Source organism: Gorilla gorilla, chromosome 6, assembly GCF_029281585.2.
Source record: "Gorilla gorilla gorilla isolate KB3781 chromosome 6, NHGRI_mGorGor1-v2.1_pri, whole genome shotgun sequence".
NCBI lineage: Eukaryota > Metazoa > Chordata > Mammalia > Primates > Hominidae > Gorilla > Gorilla gorilla.
In genome coordinates this window covers 56,282,933-56,301,296 of record NC_073230.2, presented here as the reverse complement: position 1 = coordinate 56,301,296, position 18,364 = coordinate 56,282,933, and the positions used below count along the sequence as shown (strand labels likewise).

The 18,364-nt window shown below is 40.7% G+C and overlaps 1 protein-coding gene across 1 annotated transcript in view; it reads right to left on the bottom strand.

Annotated features, from left to right (window-relative positions):
* The window catches only part of ABCA13 (ATP binding cassette subfamily A member 13), a 471,542-nt gene that overhangs the window by 174,289 nt on the left and 278,889 nt on the right, over positions 1-18,364 (bottom strand). The window contains 2 exon segments of the mRNA XM_031013046.3: positions 3,647-3,736; positions 15,350-15,599. Of these exon segments, the coding sequence (XP_030868906.2) occupies positions 3,647-3,736; positions 15,350-15,599 (340 nt within the window).

Genomic DNA, 18,364 nt, shown 5'->3' with positions numbered 1-18,364 from the left:
CAGTGAAAAGAAACTTGCCATTCCTATTAACCAGGTTAGCAAAGTACAATGTCTATGTAATTTCTGAAACAACAAAAATAATGTAAAGATTTCTCCACACTTTGTTGGCTGACTAGCTTATAGGGACTCCAGTTTAAAACTTAAGAGTTTACATGGAAATAACACCTAAGAGAGGTACGTATTTAATCAGAGTACTGTATCTGATATGTACTTTCAAAAAAATTCCATTTATACTTCTGAAACTCAGCAGGGCTTTCTTCCTTCACATGCCTTAGATGATGGTTAACAAGTGTTTATAATTTAATATATGACTTCAAAAAGTCAGTCTTCTTTTTCTCTTCCAAATCCTCCCTTATTCTTCTCCTAGCTCCCTTTTATAGAGTAAAACTACGTGTCCATGAGAGGTACATAATGACCCATGACAGGTAGTTTTTTGAGCACTTCTCAGCCTCCAACAACTTTTGTGTTCAAACAGATTCACTAAGAAGCTGTGTGAATGTTCATAAAAGGGAGAGACAGAGGGGATGATCTATGAGAAATCAGAAGTTTCTACATAATTTTTCTTTTAAAGTTTAGGAATCTAAAAATACACTTTGACTTAGCAAAGCATTTCCCTAAAGTGGCCTACAGGACACAGCTGCAGAGAGACTGCTGGAGGAGGGTCATTTGGTCCTTCAGGTTTGGACACACTGGGTGAAATAGTTCTCTCTACTACAGGGCTGCCTGGAGTTTTCAATCACCTAAGGTGCATTTTTTTTTTTTTTTTTTTTTTTTGAGATGGAGTCTCGCCCTGTTGCCCAGGCTGGAATGCAATGGCACAATCTCGGCTCACTACAACCTCCGCCTCCTGGGCTCAAGTGATTCTCCTGCCTCAGCCTCCCGAGTAGCTGGGATTATGGGTGCGCACCACCTTACCCAGCTAATTTTTTGTGTCTTTAGTAGAGACGAGGTTTCACCATGTTGGCCAGGCTGGTCTCAAACTCCTGACCTCGTGATCCGCCCACCTCGGCCTCCCCAAAGTGCTAACGTGCATTTTAAATCTCAAAGACAGAGGCAGAAGCTCTAAGCACCTCCTGTCTTGAGAGTTGCTTTCTGAGGCAGGAACTTGCCTTAAGAGAACAAAAGCTCTCTACAAGAACTACCCTGCCATTGAGGTGACTGTTCTTTCTACAGAACTGACAGCACACTGATGCAAATAAAGAAAAGCAGAGAGAGGTTCAGCAAGTTGCGTGGGTCACACAGTCAGTAAGAGTGGAGCTGAGATTTGGATTCAGGCAGACTGGTCCTATATTACCCCTCTATCATGATCCCTGGTATGCACACTCTCTACACTGCTGATCCATGGCCTCAACTTTCCTCTTTACAGGCCCCTAAGAGGGAATCTGTCACCAGCCATGACAGGCTCTGAAGATCCCACCTTTTGGCTAATAATGAGCCTTCTAGATTTTCCTGAGTACCGAGATGATTTATTATATCGCTGCTATCTAATAACTTTCTTTTTAACTACAAAAATAAACCTTATCCATCTCCCCACTTGGCGTTTTAAGTTTGATAGAAATATAAGATTTGCTATGACTTTTGTTCTGTACTAAACCACTAACAAGAATGGGTGAGGAAAGTGACCATTTTGTGTTAGAAATAGTAGGAGAATTCAACACTGAAGTGCCACCAGATATAAGCCTTGTAAAACGAAGCTAAATATCTATATCTACCCGTCAGCTTCTAAAAGTTGACTACTTTAACACATTTTAAATTTTAAATTATGCATCACCTACTACTGTGAGAAAACTCATATTTTAGATCGGATTTAGACAACAGTGGATTTTTCTAGAGCTCTTCATTGTCTTCGTATGAGAGGGAGGTACAAATCAGAAGTTCAACATAGCACCATTGAGTTGACACTCAGAGTTGAGTATCTCAACAGAAAAGCAACCTATCAGTAGAATCTAATGTATTATTTTAAAATGTTTCCTCTAGTTAATTATCAAGTGATTGCCCAAGTCTTCCAAGGAGGTAAAATGTAGATATCATCAAATTCAACAATATTTTACACTTACAGAAGGAAATCTACAGGTTTTAAGTAAAACTTTTTGCTCTCATTTGAGGTCCTAGTGAATCAAGCCCTATTTGTATAACATGGACATAAATTATTATTAATACAAGTGTTCACAGCATCTTTTCATGTACCTCTCCCCCTACCCTTTTGTTATGCTGACCACAAAAATAGATAGAAATGATTAAATATAGAAATGAGTTAAGGATAGATTAGGTAGATTTCACAAAGAAAAGGGAGAACACAAAAACATAAATCCAGGAAGGTAGAAGAAGAACGGACAGAGGAGAAAAGCAATGAGGCTGATCTGCAGGCTGGGCTGGAGGGCAGGAGCTCATGGAACAGAGAAAGGAGAGGAGGAGAGTTTGGGGCTCTACTGCAACCCATGTAAAAGGAACTGGAAGTAAAATACATGCCCAAACAAAATGTCCAATACGTTCTGCTGTCCTTTAATTATTGATTCTACCTTTTGTTTTTTCCTCTGGAAGGAGAAGGATTAGATAAAAGATTTTTTTTTTTCTAACTGGTTCTTCTTTGATCCCAGCTTGGACCAGGGCCGGACCCCATGGGGCCCTAGGTTACATTTCAATTTTTCAAAGGTAGACATATTTTACACCCTGTGTATTCCATCAGAGAGGAGAAAAATAGAAACACTACCATTGAAGCTTTAGTTAAATAAATTACTTTGTTTTACAAAGACTAGAGTGAAGCAACATAATTATCTATTAATTCTTTCTAACTGAGAACACTAATAGTTTTTCAGTCTCACACTAATTACCAATATGACTAATGGGCAAAATATGTCATCACAAATTAGAAAACAAATTGCCAATATTGTATTATTGTTAGATTTTTATATTTACTACTTAAAAGCATACACTTCTGGCACTTAATAAATCATTATGGCTTTTATCATTTGCCTCATTTGCTCTACCCAGAACTGCAAATTCCTTGAGACCAGGGCCATATTCCATATTAATTTTGGTTCCTACAGCAGCACTTTGCTTGTAGTAGATCTTCAATATATAACAATTGAGCAAAATAAGAGGGAAATAAGTGTTTATAAAGAAAGGCCTCCCCTATCCAGGTTTCATAGAAAGATCATCACAATAACCATGATTAAATACCAAAAAGATCATTTTCAAAGTAATTCACCCCAGATTGATGTACAGTACTGACCTTTAAGTCTTTTAAGTTAAAAAATATATAATTAATTTTTTATATGTACAAGGATTCTCTAAAAGTAAATAATAGCTAAGACATAATTCAGACTTAATTGCTACTTCATTCTTTTCAGCTTTGGGTTTTATTAAACAAATTGAATGCTGTTAATTATTAATTTATTTTGCAATAATATAAAGCATGCATGTACGAAGGGAGAAAGGGGGTAATTACGAAGCTTATTTCGGATCATTTTGTATGGTGATATCCATAAGGCCCGTTCAGTAATAACCTAGTCATTAGGCTAATTTTCATTTTTTATAACATAAACTTGTGACATGAAATAACCAATCATGAAGAAAAACAGTCCTCCCAGGCTACAATATTACCAGTTGGGAGTGTTCACTTTTGCAGAGAGCACCTGACACTTACTGGCGTGGGTTTAAATCTGCACAGGGCAAATCTTGATCTCTAAACTTCCGCAGAAGCACACGGGTGAGGTCCAAGTCGTCGCCCCCACTGCTGCTGTTCATTGTGAGACAAAGGAAACAAAGTGGGATTATTAGTGGCTCCCAACAGAGAATGGAGAACCAGCTGCTGACCTCACATTGTGCCCTAGTCAGGCTGATCCATCTAATGATTCCTAGTAAGTGAGATAGAGCTAATTTTCCACTGTTTTATGGTAATGCCAAACAAGCAATAAAATTGGAAAATTTATTACAAGTATAGTTTTGCCATCAGATATGCATTTTTATAGACTCACATTCACAGTACATTATTTTCCTCAACATTTTCACTTAATATAACACCACCATTTTTCACATATTTGCATGGTTTTTAAAAACAAATTTTAAAGGCTACATAATATCATATTGTGTTAATATATTAAAATCTGAAAAACTATGCTCTTAAAGTTGGAGCTCCAGTTTGGTCTGAATATTTGTTCTATTAACATAGTCCTGAAATAAAACAATTTCTAATGTAAGAAATATCATTTGGTTTCTATATGTGAGCTATATTGAGCTACATTTTCTTAACAGAGGTCCTCAACACAGAATCCTACGTGTGCTTTAAGTACACATTAAATTTTACTGGCACACATCTCAGAAGTCTATTTGTAGTTCAAGCAGCATTACTGAAAGCCAAAAACACCAATACTGAATTTCCTTACTGAAGACACCATCAGCAATAAGACACTATTCATGTCACTGTGGGGAGTTGTAGAAACAAACCCTGTATTAAATTTTATACCTCAATTATAAGACTATCTTGAGAAAATGTAGAGAAAAAGACATTTTAAGATTTTCTAAATTGGACTGAATGAGAATGAGCTCATTTAATTAATTAAAATTCTAAATTAGTATTTAGAAAAGAGTACAGATTTCTTACTTTTCAGAACTTACATTGTGTTATTTATAAAATACTTTTTGAGTAAGAATCTTCGCAAACACTTGTCTCAAAAATTTCAAAAATGGTATATAATCAGCATTATAGATTATATAGATATACCTGGTGACCTCAATTCTTTTTGGAAAGAATTATTATATAAATTAACAAATATACATAAGTGACTCCTTTTAAAGAACTTAAAACATTAGCTACATTGAAGAAATGCAAACACCAGAAGCTGGGAAGAATAGGGGAGAGAAAGAGGTTGGTTAATAGGTACAAACATACAGTTATAAAAAAAATAGGTACTAGTGTTCGATAGCACAGCAGGGTGACTGTAGTTAACAACAATTTATCCTATTTTCAAAACAGCTAGAATATTTGAAATGTTCCCAAAGTAAGACATTATAAATATTTGAGGTGATAGATATCCTAAATACCCTGCTTTGGTTATTATACATCGTATGCATGTATCAAAATATCACATGTACCCCATAAATATGTATAATTATTATGAGCAATAAAAAAGCTTTAAAACAGAAAATGCAAAAAAAAAAAGAAGAAATGTAAGCAACCACAGAGCAATCTGTAACCACTGATTTCTCTAATTAATTTTTTGTTCTCAGACAAGAAATAATTGAGTCCAAAATATTTTTCTGAATTGCTATTAGCATTAAAATGCAGAAAGGTCTGAGGTGGAAATGTAGGAATTTCCAACCACATCCTGCAGAACAAACGTAAGCTCAGAATGAGAAGAAACTTCTCATTAGGTTACTGTTCAGTGTGACCGTACACATAGAATGGAACATTACAGACTCCCAATTTCTCTAATTCCTTTAGTGAGCTCTTCTAACATACCAATCTGACATTTTCTTTGCTCAAAATTTATCAATGGCATCTTGTTACCTATGCGTTTTGAAATAGTATTTGAATCCCTCCACAATCCTAGGGCCTGTTGCTCAACATTTCTTCCTGAGCACGGCACCCAGCCCAGCCTAGCCAGCGCAGCCCAGACCAGGAGAACCACTGTTTGATTGGGCAGATCTGCTTTTGAGGGTGCTGATCCCTCTGTGTCGGTATCTCCAATATCCTGGACACTTGATTGGAAGCCATCTCCAGCCTGGCCTGGAAACCTTGGTTGGAACACCGATTCCATAATAAGTCCTCCCTGCCTCCTCTGCTCCATTTGTCCTGCCTGGTGGCCTTAGTATACATCTTCACCGGAGTTTAACTGGAGGCTTACCCTTGTTCTCATTACTGGAATGAAGCAATCCTTGAGGAAAGGGCACAATGCTTAGGATAGGTGTTGGAACTCAGGGTCTCATAAATGATGTGTTGAACAAGTTGTGATATGTTAACAATGCACTGAATTCATTGGCCTCATCCTTAATCTCCATCCAATTATTTTACTTCCCTAAATCTGGCCCTTTCTGAACTTTTACCATTCAAACAAAAACAAAATTTAATTGAGAAGAAATGCAACTCATTACATTAAATTAGTATTATATTTCTGCTGAGGAGGACTTTGTTTCCAGAGCAACTTAAAATGCAAACACCTCTGTGGCATCCAAATCCAGAAATAAATGTTTATAGAAAAACACTATCTTCCCCACTGCATAAAATTTAATAAAGATTTTAAAATATTCGTATGGTTTACAACTGTCCTAATATAATTCCCTACAGCTGTGGCCAGAAACACACAATGATGGAACATGCTGAAATTTACAACAAAGTTATGTCTCATAAGTAGGCAGTGTGACCTCTGTATAAACAGCCTTCAGGTTTCTAACAAATTAGGAAATGCAAGCTTCTTTTAAAAGTATCTTTGTCACCACAAACTTCAAATGCTTTTTCCTAAACTATCCCTCTTTTGTTGCCTTCAAACTCCTGGCTATATTTTAAAGTAAATCTCTATGTTAGAAACACTTGACATCTGTCCTTACTAGACTCTAGAAATTGAAAATTACTACCTACGATTCTCGAGGAACTTCATAAATGGAATCACTCTCTCTAATAATCATCTCTTAAAATTTATTGTGCACCAGAGTGACCCAAGGAGCTTGGCTGAACAAATACACACTCCTAATGGGCCTTCCTGGTTAACAAGTCCCCTCAGTGGTTCTGATTTAGACAAGGATCAAAACAACCTTGAGAAACACTGGGGCATCTGGGAAGACAGCAGCCTACACTCTCCCCTTCCTTCCTCCATTCCTCCCTTCCTCCTTTCCTTTCCGTTCCATTCCGTTCCATTCCTTTCCATTCCATTCCATTCTTTTCCCTTCCTTTCCTTTCCTTTCTTTATTCCTTCCTTCCCTACACTCTCAGCTCCAGTCTTTCAACCTCTCCTGATCCAACCAGCTTTTGGTGTTGATAAATTTCTGGTTCCAGGTGAGGTCTTGGGCTCTATGGGATTTGCTACTAGCCAAGCAAATTCAGGGCCATCATCTCTACAGGTCAGGCCACATATGAATGCAATGTGAAGAACAGGAGCAGAGCATCCAGGGAAAAGGACCAGAAAGGACCCATCCTGGGAAGTGTGGCCCTCAGAGACCTGCAAATCTCCAGAGAACTCAGCCTCCCCTCTCTCGCTGGACCCCAGTAGTCAAGAAAAAGCTTAATTAAAGGAGCTGATGCCTTCTATTCCTAAATGAGAGAGAGTATAGGAAGCAAAGGTCCCCACCTCCCTGAAAAAAACAGAAAGTACTGGCAGCCCAGCTGCTGCCCTACAGAGGCAGAATGTGCTTTGATTCGGAACTTCATCCAGTTGATAGGCAACATACTTATCTGATCTGTCAAAACAGCAATCACAAACACATGTCCTGGGGTCCCAGCAACCAGAGAAAAACCCAAACAGTGCCAATACTTATGAAAAATAAAGGTGCTGCAGGAATACACACTTTAAAGTTAAAAACAAAACAAAACAAAACAAAAAAACAGAGAAGCACACGCCTACACAGGACTTTCTCACACCAAGAAGAATGGTTTCCTGAAGATAATATTAGAGGTATAAATTGAGTAAGAGGATAGCCACTGTTTAGATACAAACAGTGATGTATAAGAAAAATCCACACAGAAGGAGGACAAAAAGGAAAAAGAAATCCTTAAGGAAAGATAAAGAATTAAAAGATGGATTTGGAAGACCCTAACATGAGATGTGCTAGGAGTTCTAAAAGGAGGTAAAGGAAAAATGGGTGTGAAGAAATTAGATTAATAATAGAAGAAAATTACCCTGAACTGGCAGGACGCGGTGGCTCACGCCTGTAATCCCAGCACTTTGGGAGGCCACGGCAGGCAGATAACCTAAGGTCAGGAGTTCGCGACCAGCCTGGCCAGCATGGTGAAACCCTGTCTCTATTAAAAATACAAAAATGAGCCAGATGTGGTGGTGCATGCTTGTAATCCTAGCTACTCGGGAGGCTGAGGCAGGAGAATCACTGGAACCCAGGAGGTGGAGGTTGTAGCGAGCCAAGATCACGCCACTGCACTCCAGCCTGGTCAACAGAGTGAGACCCCGTACTCCCCCACCCCCCAATAAAATTACCCTGAACTGAAAAAAAGACTTAAATCTGCAGTTTTGATAAGGAAACAGTAGGGGGGCGGGGGGGAATCCTTTACTCCAAGGATAAAGAAGAAATCTTACACAATTCCAGACAGAAAAAGCTACCTATGAGGGGAAGAGACTCAGATAGACTGCTCCAAATCAGACTTCATGCCTGGAAGCTACAAAAATAATCCCCCTCATATCACTCCCCAGATTTTAGAACTCCTTAATGCCTCCCTGCATTGTGTTTGCAAGATAATGTCAGTTCTCCTCAGAATGCCTTATAATACAGTAATACCTGCCAGAAACCATCAAAGCTTCTGCTAGACTTCCTTCATTACTTTTCACATTTACTCACACTCTTCCTTTAGAGAGAGTACGAGAGAAGAAACTTTCTCTTCTCCATGTCTGGAAAACACCTATTTATCTCAGAAGAAGCAATTTAGGGGGCATAGCCTTAACCTTCTTCAACACCCCTAAATAGATCTCCCCATGTGGCTTATGCACAACCCCTGCACCAAGTATAAGACTTTCCCATCTGTTTGTAGGGATAATTTCTCTGCTTGACTGTAAACTTTCTCAGGGTAGAACTTATGGCCTTGTAAGTGTTTGTGGAATGAGAATTAGAGCCAGGAGGCCTGAAATGGATTCTCAGCCCTGTTTCTGCTAGGTTGTGCCAACCGAGGAGTTCACCCAACATCTGTGAGTTCACTGTCCACAATGAGAATGTCGTCATCAGGGATTCTCTCTCTTTTTTCTTAAATTTCAACCCACTAAGAGGTACGACTACCAGCAATTCACAAATTACTGAATCTCAGGTGAGCTGAGCTGAAGAACAGTTCACCCAGGGTGAGGGGCCATGAAGTACATCCTAAATTCATGGTTGGGTAGAGCATGAAGGATATATATTCGCTCATGGGTAAACATTTTAAAAATGCCTACTCAGTGCTGGACTTTGTCCCCATACAATGTATACATAATTAAGTCAAGCAAATAGTTTCAGCTATTTCATTTACCATCTATTTTTTCCCACTGGACTGTAAAAGGACCATGGGCGAGTTACATTGAGAAAGCAGCTTCTGTGCCATGACTGAGAGGAAGAATGCTCTTGGGGTATCCAACTGGACATGCAAAGTCGGTCCAGAGTTTGGATGTTCTATGACCTGGACGAGGCCTGGTGTGAAGGCGGACCTTGCAGACAAGGGAAGGGAAACCAGGAAATGAGATCAGAGGGGCAGCCAGCACTTTGTATGTTATTCTGCCAGTAAAAAGGCTTCCAAGAGCCTGCTGGTGAGTGTGCTACATTCTCTCCATCCCGCTCAAAAGCACAGATGATATATTAGGTCCATCCTAGTATTTACTAAGAATAAGAAGAAAAATAACTTTCATTGTATTTCTTCCGAACAATTGTCCAATTACTTTCCATTCGTCCTCTCACTGAATTACTGAAACAAAGTGAAGCAATCACTATTATTTCATGTGATAAAGATGCCACATACATAGAAGGAAGTTGTACATATATGAGGAGAAGAATATAAATAATTGAAGATGTTCTCTATGAATGTTAACATCACTGGATCATGAAGTATACATTTGTCACATCCCAGTGACCATTTTGCAAAACCTGGTGGATGTTTTTGAGATGACAGAACACCAACAAATATACACCAACAATCACTGTCAGTCTTCAGTTAATTTAATTTCTGTTATCCTTCTGCATATAACAGAAAAGCTTGAGTTTTACAGAACACCAAGTGATTCTACTGTAGGCAAGTGGCCAAGAGATTGGTCAAGTTTAGTGGTATTTGTTAAGCAAGATGTTGTAGGAAATGTTGTGGGTTGAATGATTTCCCTCCAAATTTCATGCCCACTCAGAACCTCAGAAAGTGATCTTATTCGGAATGAGTTTATCCAGATATAATTAGATGAGTTCATACAGGATTAGAGTGGGTACCATATCCAATATGACCGGTGTCCTTCTAAGAGGGAAATGTGGACACAGAGACATGCAGGAGGAAGGCCACATGAAGACGGGAGGCTGAGACTGGAGTGATGCTGCCACAAGTCAAGGCATGTCAGGGATCGCTGGTAGCCACCGAAGCTAGAGACGCAAGGAAGGATTCTCCCCTGGAGCCTTCAGAGAGGACATGGTCCTGCTGACCCTTTGATTTCAGACCTCTGGCCTCCAGAACAGTGAGAAAATACATTTCTGTTAAGTAACCCAGTTTGTGGTTCTTTGCTATAACAGCCCTAGAAAACTAAAAAAGGCACCCAGTTTCTGCTGGCATGCTAACAGGAGAAGGGGATGGTGAAAATGGGCACTGACTGGCCACATACATCCACTGGCCCTCTTGGGTTCTTAAAGAACTGGTGTAGCAACCAGGACTTGGAGTCCTACACTTGCTCCTTCTAGGTCTTTTTCTAGGTCTCCTAGTTGGAGAACTAGGAGAAAAAGAGAGAGAGTTTGGGGGTAGGAACAAACTCAGCAGACAGTGGGCCAGGGTCAGGGCCATGTTCAAGGAGGGCTCACGGGTTTTTCTAATGCAGTGAACTAGTGGTGTATTTAGGACCATCTCCTCTAGTAAGGACTAAGAGCCCCATCCCAGAAGATGAGGTCATGGAGCCTAAATATTTTATATTTTTAATGTGTAGAGAGCTGTCTTTCTATGTTCCATTTGTTTGTCTGCTGCCTGTCCAAGTTAATTTCTGGAAGACATTTTTGATACATTTCATTTTCATTATTTCAATTTAACAAGGATTTAATGAAAGTAACCATTTCTAGACATGTTGGCAGGAACTAAAGGTACAGATATAAAGAAGGCTTGATCCTTACGTTCCAGGAAGTCTCCCTGTAGGAAGAAAGGCAAGAATCTCCCGCACTAAGTTAAGCCACAGTGACATCCACACAGGAATGACACACATTCAGATGAGAGAGCAACCACAGAGGATCCTTGGAAGGGGGCATCTGAGCCGGTTTTTGAAGTATTCTTATTTTGCTGGGAACATTAGAGTGTATAGAGTGGAAGTGGCAGAGGACTGAGGAGAGGAAGGTAGTTTCCATTTCCTTAAACAGGGAGAGATGCAGCAACATCATGTATGATTGTGTCATTCTGAAGTTCAGAGCATGAGATAAAGGGAGTGGCAGAGGCTGCAGAGGCACCAGGAGGACCTGTAGGATATGCTAAGATGTGGCAATATCATCCCTTGGGCAATATGGAGCTGCTCAAGGTTTTGAGCAGGTCCGTCAGGTCTTACCAGCCTCAGATGTCTGCAAGCAGGTGCAGCTGTGTTCACACTGTATCTCTCAGAGCTGCACCACCCTACTCTAATTTCTCTGGGGCTGCTCTGTGCTGCTCGCCTCCACCCTGAACAGGCACAGAGGCCCTGCCACCCTTTTCTCACACTTCTTAGTGGGGAGGGAGAATTTCTGGAGCACTCTCAAAACAGCAATCAGAGCAAGTTGATTCAGAACAAAACTGAGTCAGAAGCCTGGGTCATGAATGGCTGACCAGACCCCAAACCAACACAGACATGCTCCATACTTCTCCTCCTCCCTCACAGTCTATAAAGTCAATGTGCTGTGGAGGTCTGGTTACAAAACAAGCATCTTTACAGCCCTGTGGATGTCATGCGTTCACTCCCCACCTGGCCACCAAAGCATGTGAGTTGGAGAACACTGCAGACTGAGTTGCCAAAGCCCCAGGTTTGTTTGGGCCCAAGAAGCTCAAACCCTCTATGAGCTGTGGGGGTGTCATCTGTTCCCTTCATTTGTAGAAGGATTCAGGTAGAAAAGAACCTCTCTAGTGCATTTCTTCTGGTTTGTGCTTTTATGAAGATTTGTATTCTGCAAGAAATTTTCAGTGAATTTAATGTAGATATATAATTGCATTTTCTCAACTCTAAAATTTTAGAAGCATGGGGCTCTATTGAGAATTGTCAGAACACTAATAAGATAAGATTTATATGTATCTTCCAAATCAGCACAAAGCTAACGCATTCATGATTTTTGAAAGCTACATGCAGGCCTGAATTATGCACCTATCAACAGGGAGTTACCCTAAGGAGAAAGCGAGGGAGTGTAATGGCAATCTTATATGCCTTCCCAAGGAGACTGCTCACAGATGTTATAAAATGGGGTTGTCCCACATTTGGAGCAGCAAGGATAGGTGCTGGGTTACCACGGGTGGCCTGTGTACACAGGGAGTCAGGAGGACTATAAGATGTGAAAATCTGGGCCCCTTTTGAATCATTCCTGTGCCAAGATTTAGACCATGGTGCTCCGATTCAATAAAGAAGGAATGGCCATATCATTTATCACTCATAAGAGGGCACTTTTGAGAGTGGAAAGAGGCAAGTTTAATACAAATGCAAAACAACAGGGGTTGTCTTCAGAGAAATCAAGGTACACACTCAGAGAGGATCCAGTATGCAGAAGAAAAGTAATGAATGTCAGTGGAGAGTTCCTAACAAGAGCAGTTATAGCAGCCATAAAATGATAAAATGATGATAGTTATTCTTCTCCCCCACTAATTTTTGAGTATCACTTCAAACATTAGAGATAATACCAAAAAAGCAAGAAAACGTTCCATCAGTGTGGATGCTTCCTGGTAGCTTTTTACTTTTTCCTCATAACTAACTAAACTACCACTCTACTAAAATAAAAACTGAGAAAATGTAAGCTTGTTCTTTTCTCTTTAGACAGAAATTAACCATGAGAAGTGGGGCACTTGCAATCACTGATGGAACAGGTACGATAACCTGTGTAGGCAGGACTCCTCTGTAAGGATGAGAAAATAAACCTCCAGACACGTGAATGCCTCTGTTTCATAAGTTAAGTAACATTATGAAAAATGAGAACAAACAAATATCTTACTTTAAAATAGTAACTCTTAGAAACAGAAGAAAATATTAAAATATCTTAATTCTCAGACTCAAAATAATTTTGAAGTGCATCACTTCTATAACAAATGAATACTGGGAGAGTAGGAAAAATGCTTTCAAATGAAAAATATAATCGCCAAATTAATAATGCAGTAGAGAAAGTGAATGGCTATCTGGAGTCAACTGAAAGTGGTATCAGTGAAATAAACACCATGAAGGGAAATTCTCAACGGTCTCAGAAGAAAAAGATAAGCGATAAAGTTGAGAGAGGGGAGGAGGGTGAAGAAGTCAGTTAGAAGCAAAATATGATGTGGAAATACACTTATATATATATAGACGATGCTTAATATATTCAATATGTAAAGTAAAATTTTAAATAACCAAAAAACTTTGAAAATATTCAACTTCAATAGTAATCAAACAGCTGCCTATTAAGCAATGAAATATCAGGTCTGAACTATCAAAATTATTAGAGTTTAGAGAACTGAACTTCCTTTCTCCCACAAAACTAGGGGTTTTGGTTTGTTCTAATTATACATATAACTACCACCTAGAACAGTAGCTAGCATATAGTAAGTACACCATAAGTATTTGTTGAAGAAAAGAATCAATGACTTTATAAGACTGTTAAGTGGCACACATTTATAAGGGTAATTTGGCAATATCTACCATAAAAATACTGACGCCTTTGCCCCCCAAAATTCTAATAGAAATGGCTGATGGTAAGAATAAGTAGATAGTCACCTAAATCTAACTAAATAAAGATTCTTATACAGCATTGCCTATAATAGGAAAAAAAACAAATAAATAAACCTTTATATGCTCCCAAAAAGAGACTGTCTAAATAAATTAATGTGCCTCCAACAACATACTACTAAAGAGCCATTCAGTAGTCAGGGTACTGTAGTTTTCATGAGTAAAGTGGTTGTACTGATTTATAAGAAGAGATACAAAGATATTATGGAGTGTAAAAGAGTTACAGAGAGTATTACAGTGTAATCTCATTGTGATAACAAATACAAATGCATGTAGATACAAGTATTATGTACATCATGTGCCAGATTATCCCAATAGGTTTACTGTAGATATCTCTGGTAAAATTACATGTGATTGTTTTTTATTTTATTTTTTGGCTAGCCTGTGCTTTGTATTATTTTCTTCAAGAAACATATTTTATAATCAAAAGACTCAAAATAGTGACAGCCCTTTTATAGTTGAGGAGTGTGACAAGGAGGGAACAAACTGAAGAATTTACCATAGATTTTTACTTTGTCCATGTATTTGTTTAAATCTAATTCCAAATTACACATCACTACAAAAATTACACACATATTAGTAGGCTCTTAGAGATTAGCTGGTTAAGCTGCTTATTTTAGTAAGCATATATATTTGACAAAAGCAGAACTGACACTGTCCTCTTAGTTGTCTTCATGTTCAAAAGCCTAGCCAGTATGCTTGTGCAGTTGTAAACCAGTATCACTGAGTCCCAGTCATTTGTCTCCCCATCCCAAATGTGAAAAATTGTAGCCACCTTGAAGACGATTTTGCATGTTCAATGTAGTGATGTCTGGATCACAGCCATGGCCGTGCCCGGCAAGGGCCGGGCCTCCCTGACTGCACAGATTCTCCTGAATCTAGAGAGGAGCCCGCTAAACTAAGGCAAAGGAACTTAGGGGATCGGTTTCTATTTTAGGTTCCCAATCCTTGTGTATGAATCTGCAACCCAGAAAGCTTTCTGAGTTCTTGCGTAAATTCATCTGGTGGCAAAAACCCAGGCTCTTCTTGAACGCACGGGCAACAGATCCTGCTCAATTGACCCCGGCCTGGGGAGGCTCAGCGCTTCCATCCCTTCCGTGCTGTCATACGTTTCTCCGCAGAGAGGTGTGTGCAACTGTGGGGCTGTTGTCCCAGAAACAACTGTGGAGTGCTTTGTGAAATATACCACATATATCTAATACGTTCTAGAATCCTACAAATCCCGGAGTCTATCCCGCCCTCCTGTGGGGCAGGGCGTGCTGGGCCCTCTGCAGGTCGGCGAGTGACAGCTTGCGCCCTTTCGCGCAAGGACTCGGCCACCACGAGGAGGGGTCAGGGGCTCAGGATTCGGAGACCAGGCAGCCTCATTAGCCTTAAGCGCCTGCCCTGAGACAGCCTGAGAGGAGCAAGAGCTTCTCCAAGGATCTCCTCGTGAATTCAGACCTCGGAAATAATGAAAACATTTATATTTCCAGTTTTTATCTAGAATTCTCAAAAGTATCGAAGCTATTGCAATTCATAATCTGCCTCGACATAATTTCGAAATCAAAGGAACAAAAACAACTTACCTGAAAAAGTAGGTCTCGGCCCGCTGGTAATGTCCAGGTGTGAGTCTGAGGGGAGGGTACTCGGTGGCCAGGGGTCTCACCATGAACAAGCCCATGGCCAAGGCCACGAAGAGGACTGGCAGCAGCAGGTCGGCGAGGGTGCTCTTCCCGGCGCGCAGCGTGCGGCGGAGCCTCCGGGCCAGGAGCGCGGCCACTTGTGCGCGGAGCAGCTGGAGGCCCTGCATAGTTGCGGGCCGTGCTAGGGAGCCACCTGCAGGACGGGCGGGAGGAAGGGCGGCTGGGTCAGCTCTGCGGAGGTGACAGCGCTTTGCCTCGTTTGCCCTCTCGGTGACCCAGCGGCATCTCGCAGCCATGGGAATGCGACGCAGGCCCACCCCATGAGGACTCCCATGAGTGTCCCCTTTATGCACCTGAAGTGCGGAAGCTGGGCCTTGGGCCGGAAGGCTGCAATGCAAGAGGAAGCCTCGTGGCAACGCATGGCAGGAGCAGGGCGTGTGCGCTCCGCTGCGCTTAGAGCGGACGACACACCTGGGCTACTCCTTTGCTTCCTCCTCCTCTCTCCCACCATCCTTTTCCTCTCTGTTCTTAACTCCAGGTCTCTCCTGGGAAAACCCCAGCTTATGTGTGGGTCGGGATTCATTCAGGGAATAACCCCACGACCTGCTTTTCCTCAGTTCCACCGTCCCTGCACCCCGCCCCCCACCCCTCCCGGCGCCTTCCACTTCCCCGCAGGGCATAGGAGAGCCCGGCGCCTGCCCCTTGCGCCTCCCTGCTCCCGCTTCTCTGCTCTGGGGGACGCAGCGAATGTGAAAACATCCTCAGCTATCAGAGCGATCCACAAGCAAAATTCGAAAGGAAAGCGTGAGCTGTGCATCATTCATCTACTGATCATCTGGCCACGCTCCTTCAAGAGTGATCCTTTGGGGCCTCTACCAACGAATCTCAGTAAATCTCCTGGAGTTGAGGTTGCACGTTCCAAACAAGCTGTGGAGAGCAGCTTTTCTGTCCACTGGGTGGATGAGAAGCTAGGAAGCAGAGACAGAGGTAGCCCATGGACTGCAGTCTTAAACCACGTCCAAAGCAGGACTCAGCCGGATCAATCAGCTGTGGTGATAGTTTTTCCCAGTGATTGACTCTAAAGTACTCCAGAAAATCCAATATGAAGTATTTCACAAGAAAGGCAGTCTTATAAAGAACAGATGTACTAAACGGACTGTACTGCTCACAAACACCAAACTGAAATACAGTTAATAGCAGCAAACAAGTTTGAAGACCCAAAAGATAACATTTTTAAAGAAGCTGTACCATGTGAAAGAGACATCATTTGTCACAGCATTGAGAACAGAATTGTAGAGGGGTCATGGGGATAAAAATGCATATCTGAGAAAACTTCATTTGGGATATTTACTGAGTGCCCAGTGTGTGCAGGCGCTGGGCTCTTTGGTTTCTGTCCCCAACATACGGGTTGAGATAAAAATGTAAAGAAATAACCCAGCACACTGTAACAAAGTGTCAGGCTGGAAAGAGTCGGTACCAAGGAGTGAGTCCTTGGGATGCTGAGGAAAAAGTGAGAAACAGGCCCAGCGGCCCGGACGTTCAGGTAGAATCCTTGAGATCCCTGGGAGTTTACAGGCAGACAAGAAAATGTGGAAGTCTAAAGATCAAAACAGGAGGTATAAATAGGCCTGGCATTCTCTGTGAATAGCAAGGAAACAGAATGTGGCACATCCGTGTAGCAAGTGGCAGGAGATGAGAGTAAAAGGTGATCAGAAACCAAGACAAGAAAGACCTGCACACCCATTTTTAAGGATTTCAGGGTTTGTGCTGGATAGAAGACTTCCAAACCCAGTAGTCACTTGGGCTGAGTCACATGTTAGACTTCCAAATTATAAGGCAAATTAGTATTTAATTTTAATGAGTAAAGTTCTAATGAGGATGAAGCATTAGGTAGTTAAAGCAGTGGTTTCTAAACCAGGCTGCATATCAGATTCACCTGGGAACATTTTAAATGCTGGTTGCCAGGCCCTATCTCAGAAAAAAAAAAAAATCCCAATCTCCAGAGACTCAGAGTTAAAAGTGTGTTTTTATAACTTCCCAGAAGATTGAAATTCTCAGCCAGTCTATGGAACCACTGATTTAATGCATTTATCAATGGTGATCCGTATACAGCTCTCATAAAGCAGTTATTAAGTCAGCATATACACAGATTATATTGCTAGGAAAAAAGTATGTCATTAAACTAAATTTTATATCTCTACCTATCTATCTATCTATATATATATACACACATACAAGTATATACACCCTTCTTGATTTTATGAGGTTATAGTGCTGGATAACATCAATTCTATTAAGTCTGCATATTTATTAGGATAAGTATTTGAATTCTCTAACTCAAGCTAAAATAATTGGGATGTTTTTGGGTGCCCATCCCTGGATTTCTAAAAGCAATTACTGAGATAATTACTTGATATCTTCACAGCCCTTTGACCAAGAAGCTCTTTCTCTGACAAGGTAAAATGCCATAATTTGTTCAGGCTTAAAAGGAACTGAATAGCCACAGTTCACCAAATGTCACAACCTACAAATTAGCCTTTACGTAGCAGCTTTTGACATTCACATCTAGCCACCCATTCTTAGCCACCTGCCAAACTGTGCACCTTCTCATATTTGTGTACAGCAGGGAAATGGCTGTAAATACCTGCTTAGTTGCCAGAACAGATATTTGTTAAGTGATACAAAACTGACATGACTAAACAAGTATTGGATATCTACTTAGCAATTTGCTCTGGTAACAGAAAAGGAATAGAGTAGACTCAGAGAGTGGTGATTTATGTGCACACTGGCCTGGGTTCATTGAGAACAATCATCAGAGCCACTGTGGGGTGGGGAACATTCAATTTTTTAATCCTGGATTTGAATCTAATCTCAGCCACCAACATATCGTGTGGATTCTGGAACATTATTTAACCTCTCTGAATGTCATCTCCTCACTTGTGAAGTAGAGATTTGTAA